Source organism: Taeniopygia guttata, chromosome Z (assembly GCF_048771995.1).
Source record: "Taeniopygia guttata chromosome Z, bTaeGut7.mat, whole genome shotgun sequence".
NCBI classification, from domain to species: domain Eukaryota; kingdom Metazoa; phylum Chordata; class Aves; order Passeriformes; family Estrildidae; genus Taeniopygia; species Taeniopygia guttata.
Genome location: NC_133063.1, coordinates 26859088 through 26886538, shown reverse-complemented (window position 1 = coordinate 26886538; position 27451 = coordinate 26859088). Strand labels below are relative to the sequence as shown.

The 27451-nt window shown below is 39.7% G+C and overlaps 1 protein-coding gene across 5 annotated transcripts in view; it reads left to right on the top strand.

Annotated features, from left to right (window-relative positions):
• Positions 1 to 1723: 1723 nt before the first annotated feature.
• EPB41L4A (erythrocyte membrane protein band 4.1 like 4A) overlaps positions 1724 to 27451 on the top strand; it is a 117484-nt gene continuing 91756 nt past the window's right edge. For 2 of the 5 annotated variants that reach the window (XM_072922741.1, XM_072922742.1), the window contains exon 1: positions 1993 to 2409. In XM_072922741.1, the coding sequence (XP_072778842.1) occupies positions 2311 to 2409 (99 nt within the window). In that variant the 5' untranslated portion in view covers positions 1993 to 2310. The other 3 variants (XM_072922738.1, XM_072922739.1, XM_072922740.1) reach the window with 3 other exon arrangements.

Here is a 27451-nt window from a genome sequence, read left to right as displayed (position 1 = left end):
TTCTCTGTGCTCTAAACACTGGCATCAGCTCAACATAACTGTGTATTTTGTATTTTTCCCATGGACCAATTGGCTAATGTGCAGCAGCACAAAATGGATTTTCAAAAAGAGAAGACATGAAATAGTTCCCTTGGACAGTTTATGAGCAACATATAACCCAGAATAGTATTGATAAAACTGCTTAGATTTGGGATTGTGATTGTAGCTATATGAACACTTAGAATTATCAGTAAAGATTTTGAAGCACTTTTGAGTTCATGGAGCCCTCTCTCTCACTTGATCAACCAGTGATTTACACATATATAATGACTTTAACTGACTTAGATGGTAATTTATGTCACAATGTGCATGATATATAGATCTAAATAGACTAAAGAGAAGGGAAAAGGAACCGTCTGTTCTCTAGAAAATTGTCTGCTGTCAGAAGCACTCAAAATTGTTTGAAAAATGTGTTTAGAAAACCAAGAGTAAATTTCCTAAATTTTCTGTGTTTTCTGGATGGCGATCTCATTGTGTACATATTGCCCAGGAGAAAAGGTTAGGAACTTGAATTTTTAAACTTGATTAGTCTTCATAAGTGTTTCTAGGTCTTTCAGAAGACTTTGTTTTTTATGAACCTATATAGTGGGTTTTGTCCTGATCTTCCCAGTGCTCATGGATTATAGTTTTTTGTAGCTACAGGATGGATATGGAGATCCCAACACCCCAAGATCCAAGTTCAAACATGAAAATGAGAGTGTCATTTATTGGGAGCAGCAGGGTTATATTTAGGACAGGTGTTTAAAAGCAGACTTAACTACATATCCAGTATGTTTTGCAAATATAATTTCCTTGTGCCCCTCTCTTATGCTACATGAAAAAGCTAATGTCTGTAAGAAAAGCACTTCTGCATATTCTTAAATTTATACATGTGAACTTCTTCAATAGGACGACTCATGCATACAGATTTACATAAATGCACAGGCACCTGTGGGATCAGGGCTTGACTTGTAGGATCCGTCTTTTACCTGAGAGGGAAAAATCCTGGAGGTTAGGTATGTGCAGCAATGAAAGTGGATTGTTGTGTGCTCCAAAAACTACAGACAGCAACTGCAAAAGCAGTTGGAGGGTCTCTCGTGTTCCTCATTTTCTTTGTTTGTTGGGCTTTGGTTTCAATTTTTAAAATTTATTTTTAAAAATGTATCTGTTTATTTGTTTTTAATACCGTTGCTTTGTAAATTAAATGTACCTGTAGCAAGCTCAGTATTTAACAGCAGATGGAGAATAGGCTCCCGATGTAGGGCACTTTCAAAAATTCAACCTCTGCCGTACCGTTCACTCGTGGTGTCTCCTGAAGCGCTCCTTTGTCAAGCGCAGACACAAAACCAGCTCCTCAACCTGACGCCGCGGGAGCGGAGCCGGCGCAGCCCGCAGGGGTCAGTGCTGCTGCGGTGACCGGGGCCACGGCCGCCGGGACAGGCAGCGGTGCCCAGCGGCAACGGGGATAAGCGGGGGCGCGGGCTGGGACAGGGACCATCGCCCCCGCCCCACGGCAGAGGGCAGCGAGGGCCCGGCCCCGGAACGCCGGTGCCGTGCCATGATGCGGCGCGGTGCCGGTGCCGGGCAGGTGCCGTCCGCCGCTCTCCGCCCCAAAGGCGCCCCGGGGGAGTCCCGCCCGGCGGCCGGCAGGAGGCGGCCGGCGCTGCCCGGCCGCTGGGTCTCTCTTCCCTCCATCCCTCCGCCCCCGACGGGGAGGAGGCGAGCGCTGCCGGCGCCCCCCCGCACGGCCGCGGGCAGCCGGGAGAGCAGCCCAGCGCCGGCCGGGCACTGTCACCGCCTCGCTCCGCCCGCAGGTCCGCGGTCGGAGGTAACGCGCTGGCCGGGCGGGGACCACCCCCACGCCCCAGCTGCGGCGGCGGAGAGCGCTCCCCCGGCCCTGCTCCTGCACACAAAGGGGAGGCGCGGAATCGTGCGCGGACGGGGCGGAGGACGAGGCGGGTGGGCGGCTCGGTACCTCCCCGGGGCGGCAGCGGCGGGGGAGCCGCCGTGACAGCCGGGCGCGGGCGAGGTCTGTGCCCTGGGATCCTTTCTAAAAAAGCCGCCGGTCTTTTTTCTCCCCTTTCCCGCAGAGAGAGCCCGGCAGCCCCGTCCAGGCAGTTCCGCGGGATGGCGGCGGGCCGCCCCGCGGGGCTGGGCGCTGCGCCCTAGCAGCTGCCGGGCTCCATCCGCGCAGCCGGGCGCGGCCCAGACCCGGCTGTGCCTCAGCCCCTCTCCGCCGCCGCCCGAGGCTCTCCTCGCCTCCCCGCCCCGTCTCCGGCCATCGCAGCAGGCATGGGCTGTTTCTGCGCGGTCCCGGAGGAATTTTACTGCGAAGTTTTGCTCCTGGACGAGTCCAAGCTGACCCTGACCACACAGCAGCAGGGCATCAAGGTAAGGACGCCGGCCGGGCTGCCGAATAGCGTTGCGGGAGAGCCCGCGGGGCTGCCCGGCGGAGGCTCCCTCCCGACTGCGCTGCGGTAGCCGGGAAGGGAGCAGCGGCAGAAAAAAGGGGTTTCGGGAAGCGAAGGAAAAACGTCGTAACTTTGCTTAAGGTCGCGCAGAGGACAGATGGATCAGGGTGACGCGCGCTGGTGGGGCAGACGTGGCTCTGGAAGGCTTCATATCGAGTGGCTTAAAGCGAGCAGGTGCCGACCACCCCGTGGCACTCGGGACGCTCGGCGCAGAGGTATTGTTCTGTACCTGCCAGAGCAAGAAAAGAGAAGGCGGCTGTGTGCACGGAGTGTTGCGTACCCGTGTTGAGTCATTCCCTGCTCCCTCTGCCTTGGGCCGTGCCCGCCCTGGGACGCGCTCTCCTGGGAAAAGGCCGGGGGCAGCGGTGCGGGGCGGGCTCGCAGCAGCTTCCGAACGCAGGGAAGGTCCAGCCGCCTCCCCAGCCCGGTGTCCTGTCGCCCGTCCGGTGGGAGCAGCTCCTGTGCCTCTGCAGCGCGCTCGGCGTGGATGAACTCTTCAAAGTAGTCATCTGCCAAGCGCTAATGAGTCCTGACAGAGCTTGTGAAAACTGAGATTTTTCTAAAGGCCCTTAACTTAGTCTTGTTTGGTTAAGCCTGATGACAGCTGATAGCATGTTGCAGACACTTGAAGTCCTTGTTCGAAGAGCCGGGGACATGAATTTATTAGCAATGTAAGAATGTAAGAACGTGGTTTCGCTGTTGGACTGTTGGATCAGGGAAAAAAAAAAAAAAAAAAAAAAAGGGGAAAGAGAAAAAAATTCAAAGAAAGAAATTAGTCCTTCTAAAATTTATTGTTAGAAAGGGCTGACCAATTTTACCTAAGACATCCAAAGAATAAAATTCTGTATGCCTTTATGTTTTAGCTTGAATGATTGAAGCTTGGAGAAGCAACTAGGGAAAGGAGAATCTGAAGGAGGGTGGTGGAGAGTGGGAGTTTACATTTAACAATACATTTTCAACCCTAAACAGTGGTATTACCAAGGCTGCATGTATTCAGAATTGTCAGGCTTTGCTGAATCAAATAGGCCCATAAATTCATGCTTAGCACAGAGGAGTAAGCAAATCACAGTGACGCTGGAATTCAGTACCTGTGCAGGGTCTTTGAAGTCTAAGTTTAGACACTTCTGAAAAACCTTACCTTTCTATGTGCAGATGTGGGTGTGTATACCATGCACGGTTTTGTGCAGTAAATGTACAGTCGTAGAAGTATGTTAAAAGTTTAATCTGCAAAGATAGTCCTATGAACTGAAAGTGAAGGGTTTGTGCAGTGTCTAATAAAAATTAATGTCCCATGGGAAAGAAAGAGTCTGAAGATGTAACTTTTTTCCAAGAATGCATGACTTACAGTGCTGGGACCTGTCTAGTCATTTTCTTAGTTTAACATGAGGGTGTTTTCCTGCCATTCTTAGTGTGATCTCAATGTGGTATAATGCTGAATATTTCATCCCTTCTACCTGCTCCTTCTCTGTCTTGAGCCCAACACAGAGCAGTCATGGAATCAGTTGGAACAGTGTGTGGATCTGACAAGAAAAGTAGTAGTTCATTAACATTTTGGCATAGAGACTCACACTGCACACCAGGAAACCTTAGGGGAGGGAGAATCTCACTTTTTCTAGCAGCCTGTTTTCTGCATTTTCTTTTTCTTTCCTTTATTTTAAGATAAAGTTTGTGCATGGTGAAGCCACACCCCAGTGCTGTAGCTCCATAAGCCTTTGAAAACCCAAAGTGAGGAACTGCAGAGCTCTCTCCCAGACACTGGCTTCCACCATGGTGCCGTCCCCTGCCTTTGTACCCGCACAAGTGTTTGTGCAGCTGTGCGTAAAGAACAGCTCCTGTTCAGCTGAAGAGAGGCCACTGGTTTGCCATTTACTGGGTGAGCCTTTAGCTGGACCTTTGTGCCCTGGTCCACCTCACATCTGGAGGATGGCAGAAACGGCTTTCAACTCAGTCCTGGCTTCTGTTATTTTCAACTACTCAGGGGCCATTCGTGTTGTTATTATTCTACAGCATTCTAGGGATGTAATATTATTAATTCTCAGTGAAACAGAACATAATATTTGTCATATTCTGTCATGCTTTGTCATTTGGCACTTTAACCTTGAAATACAAATGTTTTATTTTAAATCTTTTAAAATGTACTCACGTAAAAGCAGAGACTTTTATTTTAAGGTGTTTTCTTTTTAATTGGTGTTTCAGCTTTGGCACCTGGGTATAGTTTGTAAAAGGTCGTATGTGTTTCATTTGGAAACAACATTTTTTAAAAAAACATTCCCTTAGAACTACAGATTCTGGATGTGATCTTCCTATTGCCATCTTCCCTTTTAGTTTGGTTCAGAGATACATGGGAAACAAGCTTTTGGTGCTCTTTCACAGATCTTGAATTGTTACAGGAGCAGGATTTTTAAATGGTTATACAAGCAACTTTGTTCTCTAATTTTCCCCCAAGCAGATGCACATTTGTTAGAAATAAAAACCAGCTCAACAGCTTTTGGTTATCTATGTACTTGCTTGATATTAGTGGATATAATCCTACTTGCTTTGAAGGGTGAAAGGCTCCCTGTAGCAGTCTGAGGCAAGTTTGTTTCCTTAGGGAATTGGATATGAAGTAGATGCTTGTGTCCAAAGAGTTTTGAGGATGCATTGCTTAGTTTGTATAGTGGTTGTTTCTGCTTGGCAGCAACTCTACGCATCAAACTATAACATTTTTAAATTACACTTTCATTGATGTGTTCTTCATACTACAGTGGGCTTCAAACTGTACTTCACATTGAAACAACAAGCAGAGGTGACAAGACTGAGACTTTGAGTGCAATTTAGGGATACTTGTCTCTGTAGACTTCAAAGAGCTTGCTAGGGAAAGGATTCATTTTCTTCTGGCTTCCAAGTGGGAAAGCTGAGGTGGAAAGAGGTCAAATGGCTTTTTCAAGGTCATACGACAAGGAAACAACTTCCCTTTGCTATTAGGGTGATAGCAACTGACCATTCTGCCATGGGCCATACTTTCTGGAGGGGTTTGTGAGGAATTCTTCCTCAAACTGATTTTTGCTTCTCAGTTTTTTTGTTTGTTTGGTTTTTTTTTTTAAACTGTTATCAGCAGTGCGTTGCTGTTCTCCCTTTCTCTTTTTGAGATTTAAGGTTAGAGAACTACTCTATGAAAATGTAGAAGCTGGCTCTCCAACACTGAGGCTTACAGGAGGCTGATGAGAATTAGGTAATCAGGAAAGGAGGCCATATGGTGTCTCATAATATTAATTTCTGTGTTTCCTTATAGTATATTAACAGAGATATTCTGGAGTACATGCATTGAGATAAAAAAGTGATGGCAATTGTTAGTCACAGCAATTTTGGAATGGAAGAGGCTATTCACCACATTCTTGCACAGTTTGTCTAGTCAAGGTATATGGCCTCAGATGGAGACAGCTTTTCCTCTTACAAGGGTGTTCAAGTTTCCAGTTAGGAAATGGATTTTTGCTAAAGATATAGTAAGAATCAGCTGCCCGCTGAAAAATAATCACTTTTCCAGGACTGCTACTTTGTCTTCTCTTCGCATACCTTAATACCTCAGGCATTTTTATGGTACAGTACCAGTTGTAGTTCAGGTGTTGATGTCACAAGACATGTCAGTGGTCTATTGATGTGATATCTGACTGAGGGGTTGTGGGCATTACATATTATGGCTGTCTTAAGAACTGGGCTAATTGTCCTTGTAAACAGTGGTGTGCCTTATTGCACAAAATTGTTTTTGGAGGTTAAGGGGAACCTCTGTGGGCCCTTAAAAATAATGCCTTGAAACCTATTTGTGATCAGCTGTTTCATAAATATTGCTCATCTTGTAATGTGTATGTTACAGGAATCTAAGGACCCTTTTCTGTCCCACTAGAGAATAATATTTAAGAAAGATATTTGTGTTTTTTTTCTTTTGTTTTGTTTTTTTATTCCTGAATAAGCTAAAAATGATATGAAGCATCTGTATCTCATGTTTGCATCTCTTTGGTTGGAACAAAGCTTAAAAAAAAAAATATTAGCTATTTTCCGCAGTGAAGAAGTTCTCTAACTAGTCTTAAGCCATCTGGTCACTGTACTTTTGAAGTGCTCCTTGAAATTCCTCTCTGAGCAGAGTTTTTATTTTCTGTTTAGATTGATATGTGTGATGGGCCAACAGCAGTATTTTATTAGAAGAGAAGTTATGATACACAAAGTCTTCCTTGGAGAAGTGTATGTTCTATAATATTATTTTATTAGGTGCTACCATTTATCACTGGTGGCCAGTGATTTTATGACCATCATACCACTTACTTGATGATTTACTGAGAATTTAGCAGAAGGATGGTTAAAAAAAAACCCAAACCCTTGCCTCAAAAAAAAAAAAAAAAAAACCAAACCCAAAACCAAAGCAAAGAAGCAAACCTGAAATATAGAGTGGCTGATATTAGTAACTGTGTTAAATAATTTGATATGTAAGAACCCCCTTAAGTGGGGTTCATCAGAATATGATACATATTGTGAAGATATTTACGGAATATTGACAAAAGGATTCGGTATGATCTATAGAAGTAGGTAAATTTTTCCTTTTTTTTTTTTGTTTGGTTTTAAATTTTTTTTTTTTGGGTGGGGGTTTATTTGTTTTCTTTTTTCTTTTTTTTTGTTTTGTTTGACTTTTTTTTCAGTCCCCAGGGAAGCTAAGCAGTTCCAGACTTCATGTCTTTAAAATGCAGTGTATACAGAAAATATGGGGTGCACTTTCCCATCAAGCTATATTAGCTATAAGTATGCCAAAAGTCAGTCTGGGAATGATAGGGATCATTTTTTTTTCCCAGTGAAAATGCTTAATGAATGCATTTGATAGCAGGAAATAGAATCCTATGAATAGAAGGAACTTATATTGTGTTATTTGTTTTTAATTGAGAATTAGCATTAAAATCAAATTGTTAGTCATTTGCTGTGAATATGGAATGTATTCTCTATGAAAGTGATTTATGCTGGTTTTTTCCTCTACATTTTACTAGGAAAGGAAGGCATCTTTTTTGTGACAAATTTTTAAAATTTTCTAGCTACGATAGAAATCTGAGAAATCTTTTTAAAGGAGGATTGCAGTTGCTTTCTACTTATGGTAATTCACCAGCTACAGGAATTACTAAACTGAAATATCAAATTTCAAACATATTTAATCATATTTTCCTCTGCCATCTTTAAAGAAATTATTAATTGATTAATATTTCAAGGCAGATCCTTCTTGATATTCTCTATACTGATTAGAAAATAATAGTTAATAAAAAGTGAATTGATTAAAAATTCACAATCTCAGTCTTGTTTCAACCTTGTAATATATTTTCTTTATAAAGCAACAGTTCTGTTATGTGTTTATATTTGCATAGCAGCAGGAAAACTACACAGAAAATATCATCAAGCTCCAAGTGTGAGTAAATGCTCATTTTTTTCTTTAATACTGTTGACACCATACATCTAAGGATTGTCTGTAACAAGAGCAACAGAGAAAATGTTAACGAAAAAGTAAGTTACACAATTCTAGTTGTGCACAATTCTAGTTGACAGAGAATGAAAGGAACAAAATGGCACATGACCATTGCTACTAATTGTTCCACAAAAATTCGTTTCACAAATTTGAGATAGATTACTAATTTCACCAGTATTTTTGCAGATGAGGCCAGCAATCTTGAATACCCCATGAAATAACCATAAAATAAATGAACAATGAGACACTTTCTTTTCCTTAGGTTCACTTAATTAAATTAATGAAACCAGCATGACAACAAGAAGGAAATCCATTAACTTCTAAATGGAAGTTAATGTCTTAGTCAACCTGAGGCTTGAGCAATAATATTATCAGAGGTGTGTGCTCTGTTTTCATTGAGCAGTAATTTCATAATAGGACTGGGGCAAATGTGAGCTGTATGAGGCTGGGAGGCTTTTTTATTGTACAGTTTTGGATTTATGAAATTTGGGCTGAGCAATTCTTAAAATAAAGTATTTAGTATTGTTAAATATAATTTCTTGATATGTTATTCATTTTAGTTCCTGAGAATTTTGAAGTAAAATTCAGCTGCAGAATTGCAGTCTCTCCCTCCAAAAAGAAAATTGCTAAAAATCGTCACATGATATGAGGAGAAATCTTGAAGACAATTAATTGAAAAGGTGTTTCAGAAAGAGAATGTTTCTAGAAGCTAAAATTTTATGTCACTCCATGCTGTAAAAATATATGTTTTCAAGATGATATTGAACATGTACGAGAAAAAGAGAAATTATGTATTGGTCATGTTGCATCATTATTAATTTCTGGGTTTTTTTTCTAGAAATATGAGAGATGACTTGCCAGTCTTTTAAATTTTTTTTTAATCTATTTTCCTAAAGGAGATTAAATTTTGTAATGATAGATCAGCTATATTACCTTCACTTTTTTCACAACTGATATATTTGCAAGTGAATAATCACATTTCAGTGTCTGGGTATAATTTTGCAAACTACATTTTTAAGTGCACATTTCAGATGCTGCTTTTTGATCAGATCTTGTGCTTGCTGCATACCTATTTAATTGCAGAGTTTAAAATGAAGATTGTCATTTCAGTATTGATTGAACTTTTGTTCCCACTTCTTCCGTTGCATCCTGAGTTGTGGATGGCTGAACACTGCAGGCACCAAGGTCAAAAGGACATGCTCGAGGTCAACCCATGCTACTATTCAGAATTGGAAAACCAATAGAAACATTGCAAAATGAGAGCTCTGCTCCTTTTGTTTTTCTGCAGCATGAAGAGTTTTGCTGCCTGTTTTGCCAAGTGGGAAACATGCTTATTCTGCTCTTCTTGGCTTGTGGCCACAAACATTGATTTCTTTAAAGGAAAGACACCTTTTGTGAATGGTAATTCTAGCAGTGCCTTTCCAGAGGAAAGAAGACACTTCAGAACTTCCTTTGAATTGATATACAAATTGTCTTTATTGAAAGTAACAACCAAAATTTAGTACACTCGCATAGGCATTTTTGATCATTCTAAATGGAAATCCCTATTGGGTTGAATGTACCATTAACCTGTGGTACTAGGGTAGTTATGTTAAAGTTTGGTTGTTAGAGGCCTCAGAGGTCTGTAAAGATTCCTTTTTAAGAAGCCTTTCTTTCCTCTTGCCCCTCATTATTTCTTTTAAATTCTGTCTTGGTGCGAAGGAAGTGCATGCAAATGGCAAACTCCCCTTCCTGTCAGGAGTTTGCATTAGTTATGCTTGGTAAGAGGAAGCTTAAGTCTTTATATTCAGTGAAATCCAACTGCTCCTGCTCATATTTAAAATAAATAATAAAGTCATTACAGTAATGGGTAGTTACTAATGTGAAGGAAAATGGATCTAATTTGTATGGTTGATGTGCTTATTTATTTGTCAATATTTATATTTTAAACTCTGCAGGATTACAACATGCTGACAATAAAGCAGAGAAGAAGACAATCTATCTTCCTGTAGTTCTTGAAGTTTTAGATATCTGGGTAAAATGACTTTGTGCCTGAGTGAGCCAATTTGATGACAAATGGCTCAGCACTTCAATACTTTTCCTGTGTTCTCAGGAAAGTAAGAACTGAGTGCACTGAAGAATAAATTCTCTTGTTTGTGTGAGAGACAGAATGCCTTTTAGGAATGGAAAGGAAGGACCTTCAGTATCTCAATTCCATGAAAAGAATTTGGAAGGCAGAAAATGGCAGTTTCCCTATATAATTAGTGGTAAAATTTGGCATGACTACTAATGTAGGCAAGCACATGATTTAACACTTTATAGAACTAAAGGCACTTGATCATCTTGTAGAATTGATCCAGAAGAAAGTTCATCCAAACAAAACCTACTGGGTCTGGTTCATGTTTTCCACATATTATATATATATATATTACACAAAAAGTTCTCATTTATGTCTGAGAAGAGATTATTTGTAGTGTTTTGGAAAATATTTTCTATCTATAATAATACTCGTTTGTGTGTCATATAGAATATCTAGTTTATTTTATTATTAATCTTTTAAATACATTAGATATGGGAAAAAAATTACAGTTCTTGCTTTGGTTCCACAGTTTTATTCAGATTCTCAGTGTCACCGTGTAAAAGAGTTGTGACAAACTTCTTTCCTATTTGGTGGATGAATGGTAGCTCGAAGGAATGTAAGGGGGTTTTGTTCTTTTCCCCCCCTTAGAATACCAGAGCAAGAATTGTCTTTATAAGAGACTGCATTGAGAACCATAACAGAAAGTAAATTTTCTTTTTATGCTGTTTGTGAGTACCACAGGAAGCTGGTGGAACTAACAGTTTGGAATGATAAAAATTAGGAGGAATGCATAGGAGACTAATGAGGAGTGAGTTCAGCACTGATTTGGGACTTGAAGCAAATTATTCGATAGCCCTTGTGAGAAGAGGTAATCCTACAATGCCGGTGTGATGGGCAACGTGGGAGCAGATTCCCCACATCTCTCTCGGGGGTGCCTCAAACTGTCTGCAAAACTCACTGTTTTGAAATGAGTTTTGCTCTGTTTGGCCAGCACCAGATACAGAAGAATGCTGTACTAGGACCTGCCTCTGCCCTGATTCTGTGCTGGTGGAGTTTGCTGTGGTGTAGAAGGTGCTGTAATTTATGAAGTGGTGTAATCTCATTATGGCCTTCGAAAGAAATGGAAATCACATGTCAGAACCAAGCAGGACTGGAAGGCCATGACTGCCAGCATTTCTTCAGTATTTGTTCCCACAGAGGAATCCTCAGATCCTCATTCCCTGCGGTTCCTGTGGCTGTGGGAAGTGAGAAGGATTGCAAGGGGCTTGTTGCAGCCTGACACTTCCACGCTGTGTCACACAGAGCCCAGACCTCCCCCGCAGGGGTCCTTTCAAGTGTGCTTCAGGCTGACAGGCAATCTTTCGTCTGTGTGGTTGATTTGTTTACTTAATATGCCAGGACAAAAAAAAAGCTGAATGTCAGACTCTCATAATTCTGACTGTCATACCATGACTGTAAGGGGTGGGTGATATGTATTGGGGTGCCTTGGAGGGACAAGACTGCAAATAATCCTGAAAGCTGTGCCTGGATTTCCCTTCAGCACGAATTAGGAACCTCAGGAGGGACCATGGGAGAGAGCTTAAGTTCAGTAGTGGTGATTGTGAGAAAAAGTTCTTGGGCAAAGGAAGGAGAGTTGCAAATGGACAGAATGGCCTTGCAACAAACAAACTTTTTTGTATTGCAATTTGCTTTGTGAAAGAAGGGGAGAAAGCCACAAGACTTTGTAGAGGAACCTTTTGATGAGGTGTGTGAATGTCCTGACCTGCCCTCAGCTTTTTAGGTTTAATTTCCATTGACTACTTTGGGTAGGGGAGGAGGAACTGGAGAGGGGAGGAAAAGGAGAGGGGAGGAGGAAAAACATAAAAAATGTTTTTTAAATAATATTTTCAGGATGGAAAAAAGCCCTTAGGTTCAAAATATCGAATATTTTCCCCCTGTTTTGAAGTGCTGTCCCCCTTGAGCTGTATTCTTCCCTCTGTTATTTTTCACTTTCTAAAAGTTCCATATTTTCTTTTTGTGTACAACACGTGAGTTGGCTGAACACTTCAGTTCTCTTTTCAGTGTGTGTGTGTGTCCTTCTTCTGGAACATAGCAAACTCTAAAGTTGTGGGAAACAAAAGCTTCTGGTACCCTTCAAAGGGTATCTATCACAATTATTCTGGGTTTTTAGAGAAGCCTTTTGTTCTTAACAAATGCATTTCTGTTGACAAATTGTAATACCTTTAAAATCACCTCTGACTGAACCACCTTTCTCCAAAAATGGGGAATATTCTGGAAGTCTCCCAATGCTCCAGGTTGGGATGGATGAGCTTTACTAAAAAAATATTCTTGGCCTTGAGGTTCCTTTATCTGTGTCTTCAGTGTCTCAAAGCAGTTCCTGCAAGAGCCAATTCTCTTTCTTAGACCACCATTTAGTAATAATGTTTCTTTTTTTCCCTGTAAAAGCAATTGTGAATTACCATGGTCTTTCCTGGATTGGAGAATACTTGAAATTTTGTACCTGGTTTCAATTCCAATGTCAATGACATGTGTTTTGGAGTGCTTTGGCACCCAACTTTTTTGTGAGCAGGTTCAATTAATAAATATAAATTTACTGGAAAGAAAAAGTGTTATTTTTTGGATGAAGGTGACAGATGTTATTCATGTAAAATATACAAAACTTCTACCTTTTTAACAGAAGTCAAATCTTTTTCTTAATCATCCTTGGCCTTTCATCAGTATTCAGATCTTGTATCCATTTAGAGCATGAAAGCTGTGTTTGTTGTTTCCAGGTCTGAATCTTTATTCTTTTGTTTCTTTTTCCCCCTTTCCTCAAAAAAATCTTCTACAGAACCAGGTTTCATGAACTGTCTCCTGAAATCTTTGTTTAAAGGAAAACTGCAATGCTGACCATGTTTATTTATGAAAACAAACTGCTGCTTTGGAACAGGTGAATAGAAGTCAGAAAAAATTATCAAAAAAAAAAAAAAAAGGTTTAATTTTGGTATTATCTGTGTGTTTATCTCCTACAGAAATTGGAGGGGCCTTGGCAAAATGAATTTGTTTTGGGGAGAGGAATCTATAAAATGTCAAAACCAAGGTAGTTCTAAGTACTGTTGTTGTTGTAAATCTTTCTTTGCAGTGTTTGTAGTTTTGTGAAAGCTGAAAATTTTTCCTGGGGCATGGTAAAGTTCCAGAAGCAGGCAGAAGTCCTGAAGGAAAGCTTGACTTCAGCTTGACATACTGTGTTGAGAGGAAGGTTTGATTGGGATGGAGTTAAACCACTTCCACTGAGCTGGGTGAAAATGAATCAAACCCACTTTTTTGTTATAGATCTATTTTCTTTTTTCTATTGCTTAGTCTGTATCTCAGATCATGACACTTTCAATTATCTTGATATTTGTTTATTAATTAAATTAAATGACTTGATTTGTTTATTTATGATAATTTTTTGTTTTGTTCATGAGTTTTAGAAAAATTTGGGTTGAAGATTTGCTGTAGGGCAGCACACAGAAATATTTCTGCTGCTGTGTGTGACATACACACATAGTGTGCTTATAGAACCCTCCCTCCAAGAATATTTACTTAGAACTTTTCATAGACAAATAGTGCCCCTAAAGAAATTTCAAAATTGAAGGGGTAAGTGATGTTTTTCTTCAGTATTAGTTAATCGTACCATGTGTCTTACCTTGAAGAGAATTCAAACCAGACAGATTTTTATGTGCTTGCTGCACTAAGGTATAAGCATTCACTTGAAAAGTTACAAACGTACAAGTTAGTGTTAACTACAGCACTCACCTCTCTTTGAAAGTTACATAAATGTGTGCACTGCCCATCTCCATGCCCAGACTGAGGTGATTATATTGTTTGTATCTAATCCACCAGTGGGTTCACACAATTCTGTTGAAAGTGGCAGTTTCTTTGCCTACAGTGGACTAAGGACTCTTCATCTTAATATGCATTTTATCCTACCTAATCTAACCACATAGAGCAGATGGACTTGGTATTATTATCTATAAGATGAAGAGCATCTAACACGATGCTGCTTATTATCTTGTTTTTCAAGCTTGCTGTGATTCATATTCCTTTTCTTGCATGCAGAAGGAAAATGGGATAAGAAAAATCACTTGAACTGAAGAAATTGCAGTGTAATTGAATTTTGAACATTGATTTCTGAGTGTAAGAAAAAGAAGTGAAATAATGTACTTGAGCAGCAAATTACAGGAGGTAGGACAGTGTACAGTGCCTTTAAGAAGCAGGTGTTTGCTGTGGAGTTCACTGTGCATACAAATGTGCTCGCATTTTGAAGTTGGTTAGGAACAGTTACAGGGGAAGAGGAAACCTGACTGGCCTAGTATTGCCTTTTTCTATTCAGTACAGCCTTGAAAAAAGGGGGGAAATATAATAATGCAGGGAAAAGCTGGGTTTTGTTTGCAGTTTAAAGTCTGAAGCAGGAGGGGAGAACCAGAAGTATGATTTAAAGGAAGTTGCAGTAGTGGTTGTTGTGAGTATACAGAGAGGAAACCTTGCACCATTTTAAATCTGGAAGGAGGCACTGAACGTTTAACTAAACAATGCCTTTGACTCAATTAGCATTCTTAGTACATAAAGTTTTAGGTTATTTTTCAAGTGTACAGCTCTTACCTCTGGGAGGGAGGTACACTCTGGTTCCAGGAGCAGAGTGAATGGAAGGTTTCTAGACCCAAAAAGTTTAAGCTTCTCTAACTCAAAGCTGCAAAGGTAGCACATCTGACAGAGGCCTAACAGGTAATTTCACAGTGAGTATTGACCTTATCTAAATCTACCCAAAATCTATTGAACCCCTTTGATCATCCCATCACCTCTGCCAGACTGTTCAGCCCTGAAATCTCAAGACTTTCTCTGCATGCAGAAATGGTATTTGACTAACTGGGTCTGCTTTCCTGGGGAAAATAAATTAGAGTCCACCTGTAGTTTGAGTATGCATCATGATAGTGCTCATGTAACATAGGTTTCTCAGTTGTGGGCAAAGGAATATATTAGAGAAGGTTAGAACACCTTGCTAAAAAGTAGCAGAAACAATATTTTGGTGAAATAAAAGACTTATTGAATTGTGTCATAACATATTATTGTTGTGAGCTTTTTTTCCTCTTGTTTTACCTCATTTAGATAGAAGACTGGATCTGCTTAAAAGGACACATTATTTTAAACAAGGATTTGTTCTGGTTTTTGGCTCTTGTTTCAGGGGGGAATTATATCCTCTAATGACACTCATTTAAGCCAAAATAAATCAAGTCAGTTGCTGGAATTTAGTGTTCTTCTACAAGAGGAGGAAAGAATATTCTCCTGTGTTGAATTATCTCAAATTTCATTTAAGCAATAGTATATCAACAAAAATAAAGTGCAAATCAAACAGAAAGAAATTATGCATAATAAAATAAGGAAATTGGAAGTATCAGAGCTTGGTAAGGAAGGGCCTGCCAGTTTCAGTGGGAATTATCATGTATCACATAATCATAGGCAGAATTACAATTGCGCACAGAAGACACAGGTAATTCAGAACTATTTAGGTGCTTGCATAAGAGTCTTTCAAAAGTTAAAGATTGTACTGGGCACTCAGGCAAACCTGAAGACCTCTCAGGATTGAATTACTGGTTATAGAGTAAATATCAAGACAACAGTATCACTTAAATTGAGGTACCCGGTATATGAGAACTTGACCCAGGAGCTGTAAGAGCTGGTATTTTCTTACTCAATGCTAGAAACAGAGTTTCTAGAATTGAGTAAGAAATTCAATGCTAGAAAATATAGAGAATTTTATGCTATTGAGGCTGTGGACTTAACAGTTTTAAGGAACAGCTGCTGCTGAGACAAATGTTTGCCCCACAGCAATTCTTCACACAGGAAGATATTAAAACTGTACTTCAAAAGGAAGGTTTGGCTGTCATAGAGTCATATAGGTGGTGACATTGAACTGAAAATTCTATGATTTATGTTGGTGTGTTACCCTATCTGAAATTCAGAAGCATTACAGTATCGAAATATTTTGCTTGTGTGCAGTATTTGCAGGCCCTGCTGATTCTTACAAGTTTCTATAGAAAGGTTTGGAAATCTGATCAAACTGGTGAGTGTTCAGTCTGGTAGCAGTCCATATGCATGAATAGCAAATATTTAATAATTCCGTTTATTTTAGGTGGCACTCAGAGGTTTTAGTTGTATTACCTTTTATTTGCTGTTGGCTAAGAGCTTTTACTTGTTGTGGTAGTGGTGGTGGTTCAGGTTTCATATCTTGAAGAGCTCTGATTTCTCTGGGAGGTTGAAATCTGCAATGCTTCAGTCTGACTCTTACAGGAGATTTCACTTTGGTGTTTTTGTCAATGCAAAGTCTTGAATTTCTTTCTTGCTTTCATTTGAAATAAACTTTCTGTTGTCATGGTTGCAGAGAGGAACTCAAAAGCATGAACCCTGCTGACTCCTAAAACCAGTAAGCCTGCATATTTCTGTGTGGAAGCAAGTGCTATGATTTTTTTTTTTTTCCTTGAAGGTAAAGTCATCATTTCTCAATGGCCAGGATTGCTTCTGTAGAACAGCAAGGACAGGAGGGAATCAGATGAGTAGGATATGTAGTCAGTGTATAGTGAATTACATTACATGAGGGCATGGTCACAGTTATGTGGCTCATTCTTTACAGATTCTCTTAGTGTGATCTGTTTTTGAAAACCCCAGCTAAAGGAGCCTCCCAGGAGCTCAGCTGCAGTCCTTTGTTTCTCTTGTAGTAAAAAGCTTTCCCTGACTTCTTGTCAGGGTCATGTTTGTTTTCAGTTAATCTACTTTCATGTTTTCCTGACTTTGGTGGGTCTGTGCACAGAGTAAGTTTGATCCTTAACCTTTTTCCACATGCTTTTTTATAGAACATTAGGAGACTTGATGCTAGGAGATGCTGGAAGCTTTGACTTTGAGCAGAGGAAGACACCCAGGCAATTGTCTGACAGCCAGGGTGGAGGAGATTACCTGAATATAGAGCATTAAGTTTGCAGACATCTTCCACCACCATCTCTCCTACTCATGTGCCTAAGGAAAATGTCAGGATTTGAGTTGGTTTTACCTTGGCTGCTTCTCTCATGCTCAGTGCTTCTGAGTACCCCCAGGAACCTTCATCTTTGTTCCTGCAGTATGTCCTCAGAGTTTTGCAGTTTCCTCTTGCCTTTCTTGAATAATTCTTTTTGTTCTGTTATTTCCTTGCTGGTAGCATCAGTCTGCTGGCCAAAGGCTTGACACGGCATGTAAATGAGCAGAGTGCAGTTCTTGTTTCTATAGCACTTGGGACAATCTGGGCTTCACATCTCTGCACTTAAAAAAGTGGGATTGAGGAAATGGTTTTTTTGTTTGTTTTGTTTGTTTCACTATTTTAACTTTATGTTTTGGGAGTCAGGGATTAGTAATTGTATCTTTTACAATCCATACCACAGGGAAACTACAGTATTTTAGCATTCCTTTTTGTGTCTCATCTCTAAATCATGGTAATGGTAATAAAGCAGGAGGAGCAAGTGGCAAGAGGGGAAATAAGCACTGCAGTATGAAACATATACATTAATTAAAATTGATCTTTTCAGTTATAGGTCCTTCTACCAGATACAAGTTCTCATAGTTCTTTTTTAGAAGGTCTGTGAGGACCCTGAAGACTGGAAATATGTTCAAGCAAATATCTGGGATTTTATTTAAACTAAAAGAGTTGACTTAAAACAAACCCACAAAACAGAAGCAGAGCAAAAAGATATGCAAACAAACCTCACCTACCAGTTCTGCCAACTTTCTGGCCCCTCTCACCTTAAAAAATGCCTACAGCTGTGGACAAATATGTCTCTGCAGAAATAATTTTGAAATTTAAGTTCGCTGTCTTATGCAACCAATATTTATAATTTCCACTACACTGTTGCATCCAGGGTCCCTTCCCATTTCTAAATGCTTATATATTTGCTTCCCAGAGGTAAACCACACAATTTTAGAAAGATTTTAGAAAATTCATGGTTTTTAGAAAAAACTCATGATTTTTAGAAGAGCCCTCTGTTTCCAGGTATCTAGCAACAGGACAAGAGGACGTAGCTTCAAGCTGTCTCAGGGTTGTACATCAGGAAGAATTTCTTCATGGAAACATTGTTCAAGCATTGGAATGGGCTGTCCAGGGATGTAGGGGAGTCACCATCCCTGAAGGTGTTCAAGCAATGACTGGACAGGGCACTAAGTGGTATGATCTAGATTGGTCAGAGTTTGGACTTGATAATCTTGGAGATCTTTTCCAACCTAAAAGACTCTGTGATTTCAGGAAGTTCCTTCAAGTGAACTCATGCTATTTGCATTCTGGTCTCAGGCTTAGAAGAAGCTATTTGTAACGGCTTCTTATTAGATTAGTTCTGCCTTTTGTGTTTGAGAAGTGCTCCAGGGTCTTTGTGGTCATGCTGTCATTCTGAAAGTGAAGCATTAGACTGAAACTGTAAATGGTATTTACCACTTTCTTGCCATCTGATATGCAGGCAGAAAAATCACAGAAACAGAAAAAGTACGTTGAATCAATATTTTCCACTGTTGCTGGGTTGTTTTTACTGAAGGCCTGTAGAACTTTAGTTTAGCATTTGGTGTTGGTCTCCAATCTGGCACTTGGCTTGCTGAGATTCATTGTGTCAGGAGCAGCCTATTTTGAGTTACACACCTGATGCACCTTCTGCGGTGGGGAGTGGAATAGCAGCACTGGTACTGCGGTCGAATTTTTAACTCTGGCACCTTTTTTTAAGATCCAATAATCCTGAGTGCAGTAGAAATAGGAATGACACAGCAGAGGTGCTGTCCCTTCCTATTCATGCTTGTTCCAGCCTAGAATTGTTGGTATTTGTAAGTCTGGCTGTGGAGACAGGAGGCATGGAGGTAGGCCAAGCAGACCTTTGTAAAAGTCTATCTTCAAGTCTGATAACAGCTGTGTGTTTCTCCTCTCCTGACTTGTCCCAGCGCTGTGTAAGGTAGCCTGAGGTCTTCTTTAATTTACTCCAGTTGGCATTGGTCCCTGAGGAGTTGTATGTCACCTGGCCATGGCTGGAACAGGGCTGGTCCCAGCCACTCCCTTTCCTCACCCTGCCAAGGTGGTGTGGGCGGGAGGGTGTGGAGCTGGATCTCTTGGATCAAAGCCCAACAGGTTTCCTCCAGGTGAGGAGCCCCCAGTAGGGAACTTGCTGAGACTGTCCTGTTTAAGCTGTGTGGGGTGTAGAGGAGGAATGAACCTGCTCTCTTCCTTCAAATACCCCCTCATTCATGAGGGGATGAGAAGTTTGAGCACTGCCATCCAATGCCCTGTAATTTGAAAGACAGGCACAAAGGCCTCTGGCTGCAGCCAGTGGGTTTTATCAAGGACCTTCTCTAAAGGCACTCTCAGAACAACTTTGCAGTTTGCTAGTCAGAGATACTAATGTCTCTGCATCTTTTGCAAAAATGTTACTTGGATGAGCAAAATAGGAATATTTCAAGGAAAATTTAGTTGCCTTAGTTAATTTACAAAAGATGGGTTTATTTTTCATCTTGCTGGAAAGAGTTTTATCACCCTGTTTCACTTAACAGAGTGGATATGAATTGTAAATGCAGTAAATAATTACAGAATACACTGTAACATGATAAATTGAGGTCATGATTCATTCAACCTGTTTATTCTTTCCCCCCTCCTCTGTATCAGAAATACTTCAATAAATGCTTTTAAATCTACACTTCTTGCCTCACTCTCTTAATATATGCCACGTTTTAAGAGCTGTTATTAAAAATGTTTGTGCTGAAGTGTAGGAATTGATTCCTTGTCTACAGTAGAACTGTTGTTTTTTTTAAATAAAAAGAAAAAGGCACATCCATGGATTATATGCTATCACCAATACATTTTTAGTGTTACTTGCCTGCTTCATGCATTTATTTAACTTTGTGATTTATAGCTGGGCTCAATATTGACTTTCATCTCTGTTGATGGCAGATTTAATGCAACCACACATACATTAGAAATTGGGATGTCATTGCAAGAGTTTACAAATAAAAAGTGTTGCTCCAATGCATTGTACCTGTTCTAAGAGCACTGTTTTTTATTACATTGGGAATTATTCTCTGCAGCCTTCTGAACAGGCTTATCATCCATCATAGAAGATGTATCCTAAAATGTTTAATATTGTTTTGACATAATGTTAGCAGATAGCAGAAATATTTTTCCCATATTAACCTTTAACTTCACCTTCATGTTGCAGTAGGCTCTTGTCAGCAAGAACAAGTTTCACTTTAAAGTTCAGCAAACTAATTAGCAAACTAAAATTCATTATCTCTCTGGTTTATAGAACCTGAGCGGGTTTGAGATTATAGTGAACAAGAGTGTATTGAATTGTGTAGCTGGAAATCTAAAACCTTGTGTAAATATTGACTGTGAAAATGGATTTTCAGGATTTTTAAGCATCTGGATATGTTCTGTGTAAATCACCTGCATAGTTTTGTAACTATTTGGTTTTACTGAGTTACTGAAAAGATTAGCCTTAAAAAGAGTAAAAAAAAAATATATATAGTGTAAAAATGCCTTTCAAAAAATATTAGATCCTTTATGTAAAAGATTATACAGTATATAAAGATAGAAATGTAATTTATGCTGGGATCTCTCTATCTATGAGTCTACCTAAAAAATTAATTGAAAGACCAGAGCCTTTTTTCAGGAGATTGGTGGCTGAAAATGCAAGTGTGCTGAAGAACTGCTGAGCTGCCATTCCTAAAAGTCTGCAAGAGGGCTTTAAACCTCTTGTGAAAGCACAGAAGGTGCTCAGAATTTTTGTGAGTTGGTTGCAATGGGAAGAAATTTAAAGATGTGTTGTCCATGTGATGTACAATATCAATAACCTTTGCTGACTCAGATGATGTAAATTTAATTAGTTATAATTGGATTGTTACACACACAGCTGAGTTAAATGTCACATTTTCCCCTGATTTCAAAAGACTAAAGGTCAACTTTTATCACTTTCTCCTCTGTTGAAAAAGACCTTGACAAGGGCCTGGAAAAAATGTGTATGTGTATATAATTTTCTCAAGATATTTAGGCAATTAAAAAAAAACAACATAAATGTTCTAGTAGAACAGAAATTGGTGGTAAAAGTTTCAAAACATTGGTGTTCAGTGGGATCTTTTCATTTTTTAGGAGATCTCACAAACACACACCCCATAATGTTTGCTTCATGTCTCAATAATTTTTGTCAAGAGAACTAATTTAACATGTAAACAGACAATTAACATAAACCCCCAAAATTTAATTTATTATCTGATCATGTGAACTCACATTTTTAGCCTACATTTAAAAATCCTAAAAGCAGTGTATTTTTTTCAGATTTCTGTGTATATTTTCCTGAAAATGTAAGACCAGGATTTTCAGGTATGGTTTCCTGGTGGTGTATTTCCTATTTTACATGGCTTTGTAGATTTTCATTGGCTGTGCATTAAACTTATGGAGTTTGAAAATGTTCCAGGAAGTTTTGCCTGAACATGAGGAAGAACCTCTTCACTGTGCAGTGACTGAGCATTGAACAGACTGCCCAGGGAGGATATGGAGTCTCCCTCACTGGGGGTATTCCAAAACCTGGGCACAATCCTGGGATGACCCTGCTTGAACAGGGCAGCTGGACCAGATGAGCCCATTGTGGGTCCTTCCAGCCTCACCCTTCTGTGATTCTGTGATTCCAGCTGGGCACTGTTAGTGTTGATCTGCATTTCCAGGGGTTTCTGCCTGTGGTATGGGACAGCAAGGTATCAGGGAAGACAGGTCAGTGGAGACAGAGTTGGTTGTCCCAGTGACACAATAGCAGGGAGTAGGAAATCTCCTGCGAGCAAAGAGCTCGTTTTATATTGGTATTCTGAAGGATGTTTGGAGTGCATTGTCTGAGTAGGTCAGGTATGTTTTTGTGCTTTATGTGTGTACAGTGCTGTGTTCTGAGCTGAAGTGAGGCCAGACAAGAGAACCTTCGGATATGACCTGAATATTCCCAAAGTTTCCACTAGTACAGTGTTTAGAAGTTGGTTTATAGCAGTTGTCTGGACTTTAAGGAGTTTGTGGGCTTGTGAAGAAAATAGCAGTATTACAGTTCTGGTTCATGACAGGTTTTGTGGAGCATCACTGTGGAAATAATCTGTCTTGACATGACTGTGGGGTGCCAGTCATGGCTTCATAAAGCCAGGTATGCTTCTCACAGTGCCACAAATGGACACAGAATTAGCCAATTTTCAGAAGTGAATAAACAACAAATCTCAACAGCATGTCTGGGTCTGTTTCAAAGAATTTTGGAGATTGTGTGTGATTACCAGCATGTTAGTAACTTTCTGGCAGAGCATTTAAATGTTTTCTTTTATCCCTACCTGGGCCAACTGGGACTGCTGAAAAGCCTCTATTTCTAGATCACTTCTCACAAATTACTCTGCCCTGTATTCTGTTTGTGAATTACTAAGACATCTTATCCTTTCACCTGTGTAACAGCAGAAAGCCTTGGAGTAAGCAGGGACTGCAGAAGGCATGGGATTTTTGTCTTGTAGGTGATAAATAGTATGATGGGAATATAAAGAAAATCCAGACTGTGCTCTGTATACTTCACCTGCCTGGGAGTGTTCTGTAATTAGCCTTACATGCAGTACCCAAAGGCAGGTAAAAATCACATTTTAAAACCAGATATAGATAAACCTGCACAATAAATTGATGCCTGACAGGCAATTCTCTGAGCTTTTTGGCAGCACACTTTGATTGCCTTTTGGTTCCTGTTTCATCCTTGCTCTCTTTTACCTTTTCCATTTTATTCTGTTTTTATGAGGTGGTGTGAGTGTTGGGGTTTTTTTTGTCCTCTCTCTTGGTTGCTTGTGTAGGCTTGTTAGGCAGGCTCCTTTGCACCATGTTGTGCATGATCAGGCGATGGTTCTGCAGAGCCAGCAGCTCACAACTGGAGTCTTGCAAGAGGGTGAGAGTGGGTGAACGGGACACAGGGGACATGCAAAGCTCATGAGCTGCTCACTGAAGGCAGATATTTGTGCTGCCCTCCCTGTTAGGCAGGATCCGGTGTTTGTTTCTTTCACAGAGGGCACAATACGGTGCAAGGAAGAAAGGAACCATGCTCTGTCTCCTTCTAATGCTTTCTGCTCTTTTTCTCTGCCTGCATTTAATACATTTTTGGCTGTCTCCATGACTGAAGCTCCAGGGACATCCTTCCAGTTGCTACCTACTTTCTTCCTATTTTGCAGAAAAAAAGGGCTTACTTTAAGACAACAGACTATAGGGTTGAATGTTTTTTCTTTTTGTTGCTCTACTGTGTTGAAAGCAGACATTTACTGCCTTGTCTTATGTTGCTTATCAATACATGAAGCCTAATGCACAACTGCTTTCAGTACAGCTTAGGGATGTTTTGGTCTCAGGCATATGGCTTTGAAGCAAGAGCTCATTTTCTCTCTCACCCAGCCAGAGAGATACAGAAGAAGGATCTTCTATATCTGAGTCCTTTCAAAATTTGAAAGAAAATTTAGAGCTGATAGTAGTTGACAAAGTCACCCACACTAATGAATCTAAATAGTATTGGTACAGTTGGTTTCCATCCAGTTAAACAAAATCCGTTCTCTTCCAAGGAGATCTTCCGTCACTTCTTCTTGAAAAGAAGAGCTGAATTGCAGTTTTCAATTACCCATTATATTTTTTTGGTATAAATCACATCAGTTGTGACAAGTTAAGTTCCATGTGTGGCTTGCATATGGAAGTCAAAGTGTGACAATGGAGATCTCAGAGTGCTTTGTGTCTGACTTTCAAAAATTACCGTGAACAAGGAATTTTTGGTTTCAGGTAATACAGAGATAAATAAATGTGAGTGGAATACAGACAGTAAAACTTGTCAGAGAGGATAAAGTCTGAGAATATCAGCTCAGAAATTGTGCCTGCTTATTTCATCTAAGTAATTAAGTAATTCTTTTCATTCTTTAAAAAGCAGCATCCATAAGTAGAAAAGAAAAAACTGCACTTTTATGGCAGATTCTGCCAATTGAAGCAAAACCCACCCATAATTTGTGAAGGAAAAGGATTTTCTTTTCTGCTTTAAGTGCTAATTTCAATGCAGCTTCAAATTTGGAGCAATCATTATGTAAAACTGCCCAAACTTTAGCTCATTTTTACTGGCTTATACAGTTTAATAAACCTGCAGAGACAGATACGACATGCAGCCTGTCTGGCAAAGGCACAGCAAGAAAGCTAAGTGCCTAAAAATTGGCATTCATTTTCTTTTAGACAAAATACATAAGAATATTCCTTTATACCTGAAATGAAATTATTGCTTTCTTGAGCTGCTGTCATGTTTTTGTGCTATTATTTTGCCCTTCACTTAATGAATCCCAGAGCTTCAGGATTGCTATTGACATAGTGATTGCTGTTGTATATATTTTTCCAACCCTTTCACATTGTACCTGCTTGTTTGAGAGCACTTTTTGTCCATCAGTGTTTGAATCCAGTACTGCATTCTTGCTGTAAACAAAAAGAGTAACGAAGGGATGTATCTTCTTGGAAATAGAGAATGGTATCTGAAGTAGCAGAGGGGGGAAAAGGGTCCTAGTGTATTTACTGAGTAACCACCCCTACTTTTTCTGGTATTATGCAATAGACCTGTAAGAGAAAGCCTAACAAGTGTTTTATGTTAGATGCAAAATTTAGCTTAAGCTTTCTCATGGGAGAGCAATGGAGGTTTCTGTAGGTTTTGCTGCTGCCTGATATAGTGAGAAAATCTGAGTGTCACCAGAGTTATGCCAGCCAGTAGTGTCTTTTCACCCCTCTGGACAGAAAAAGAAAAAGAAAAAAAAAAAGAAAGAAATTAACTCTTCCACCACAGGAGTCTTTGGCTTCAGAATTGCACTGCCTTGAGCTATCCCCCTCCAACATGATAATTTAGGTCCTTAGCATGGCTATTGCTAAAGGACAGTTAGGGAGAACTTCGATGGCAGTGAGCCCTTCTGTTGGCAGTGCTCTGAGCTGGAAACATGAACATGTGAGTGAAGTGTCCAGGCTTTGAAATATACATTCTTCTGACGTCTTTGGAGACAGCTACACATCCTTCACTGCAGCTGTGATTGGTCACTACAGTGGATGTTTAATTTTGCTGATATCGTGTTAAACAGTCTTGACCCAGAAATCATTGTGTCTTCCTTAGCTGGTGAAAGTTTAGATATGTGCAACATTGCCTCTCCAGAAATTTTTGCCCAATTTTTAAAAATGATGAGAACGTAAAGTTTAAGTGTTTCTGTATCACCTGTTAGGTTGATGTATTTTTGTTTTGTCACTGTTAATTCTTTTTAATGTTTCCTGCAAGATATCTTTTATCCATTTCAGCTTACTCTGCCTTTTGCTCTTAGAAGCCCTCTGTCAGAGGCCCGCCTTGTCTTGATAGTGGGAGGTACAGACCAAATCACCTTTAATCTCTTTCTGGTACACCGGATATTTCAACATTCTTTGACTACTCCCAAATGACAAGATTTCCAGAGTTTATCTGTTTGTTTTTTAAAAATACCCATCTGAGCAAGTTTAAATTCTTGAAGTACAGACCAGTACTAGTTACATAGTTATAGTAACTAGATAACTACTTACATTTCTTCAATTATATAAAGTATTTCCACCTTCCTACAGGGATACCTGGAACAGAAGTTCATGGTGTTGTTTTATTCTTTCCCTGCCCTTGCTGCATCACTGTGATCTCAGGTTCACTTGCTTATTCCTGGGGATGGTCAAATTCCATTCAGAGCTGCAGCTTGTCAGGACACAAACCTTACTTCATAAAAGTGGTGTATTTTCTTGCTATAGATGATCTTGCCCTTTGCAGCTGTTAGAATGTGTGTTTTCAGAGAGCTTGTCATACCAAGAGGCTCAGATTATTTTCACCAATAACTGGCTTTTCTCATTACATGTCACTTTAGTGATTTTTGGAATGTCTACAAATTTTTTTAGGGGCATCTTATATTGCAGGTTATAGAAAAACAGTTGTAAAGCCTTCCTTTGAACTTGGAAGATAGTTCTCTACTAAAATTTGTACTTTAGGGATGTATAATTCACAACATTTATTTAATTAAATTAATAGTTCATTGGTATTTTTATAATATTACTCTTAAACATTATTTAGGGTTGATTTACTTATAACTGCCAGACATCTCCAGTAAAGTGTTGCAGTTATAACAGGCTCCAAAATTTTAGTGTGTGTGTGTGAGAAAAACAGACCCCTCCCATAATATACATTTATTTTACACAAAGAAAATTATTGATTTTACTTTTTTTTTTCTTTGACTGTGGTTAATTATTTTGGGGAAGGAAATTTTACATGTGATGTTTCTGGTGCTGGAGCTGAAATGTTGTGAAACCTATAAACAGAGCTTTCCCCACTCCCACCGTCCGGAATAACATCATTATGGAACACTATAATAAGGCTTTCAAAGGTTTGTTCTGCAGTCTATTTACACAATCACATTGTGTTTACATGGCAGGGCTTTTGTGGTGAGGTCTGCAGGGGTGGGCTCTGTGAGTGGAACAGGGGTTAGGGTTAGGGGAGAAGAGGGAAGGATGGAGCAGCAGTGAGGGGTGGTCGTGGATTGATTACAACCCATGCTCCCCATCTTCTCTGCACTGCTTGGGGAGGGGATACAGGACTCATAAATGAAGTGAAATTGAGCCTGGCAAGGAGAAATGGAAAGCATTTTAAGTTTTGCTGCTGTTTCTCACCATCCCTCTTGTAATTGTCAGCAAATTAAATTGCCTTTCCCCAAGCTGAGTATGTTTTGCCTGTGACAGTAACTGATGAAGCAATTTCTCTGTCCATATCTTGACCCAGGAGCTTTTAATCTTGTTTTCTGCCTTTGTCCAGCTGAGGTGGGGAAGTGAGGGAGTAACTGGGTGGGCATCTGGAAGCCAGCCGAGTCTACTCATTATAACAGTAAAGATTTTGGACACAAAATGTTAGCAGCCTGGTTTCCTTGAATTAGAACAAGAATATATTATTGTAAAGGGTGATGACAATGCTGTTCATATTCATGAGGAAGGGTATTGGATAAATTGAAATACTAAGAAAATACTAAGTTATGTATGTGCTTGGCAATAGTTATAGTGGATGATAGCTGTCCCACCCTTGTTGTAACACTGAGTTGATACATTCAGTTTTATTCTACACTTACTGTAGTTCAAAAATATTTAGCTGTATTTTAAAAGGTACTGATTATAAGGGCTATTTATGCTTGTTTTAGTCATCCTTTGTTTTGTTTTGTGGCTTTTAATGCTTTTTCAAATACAATTCATGTTGGCTGTAGAAGGACTAGATTTTTGACACTTTTGATAATTTAATTTTTTAAGGGTTGTATAAGGCATTTTAGCCTTGTGTAAAACATCTACTTGTTCATGTTTTTTTTATTACTGGTGCATATTAATACTAT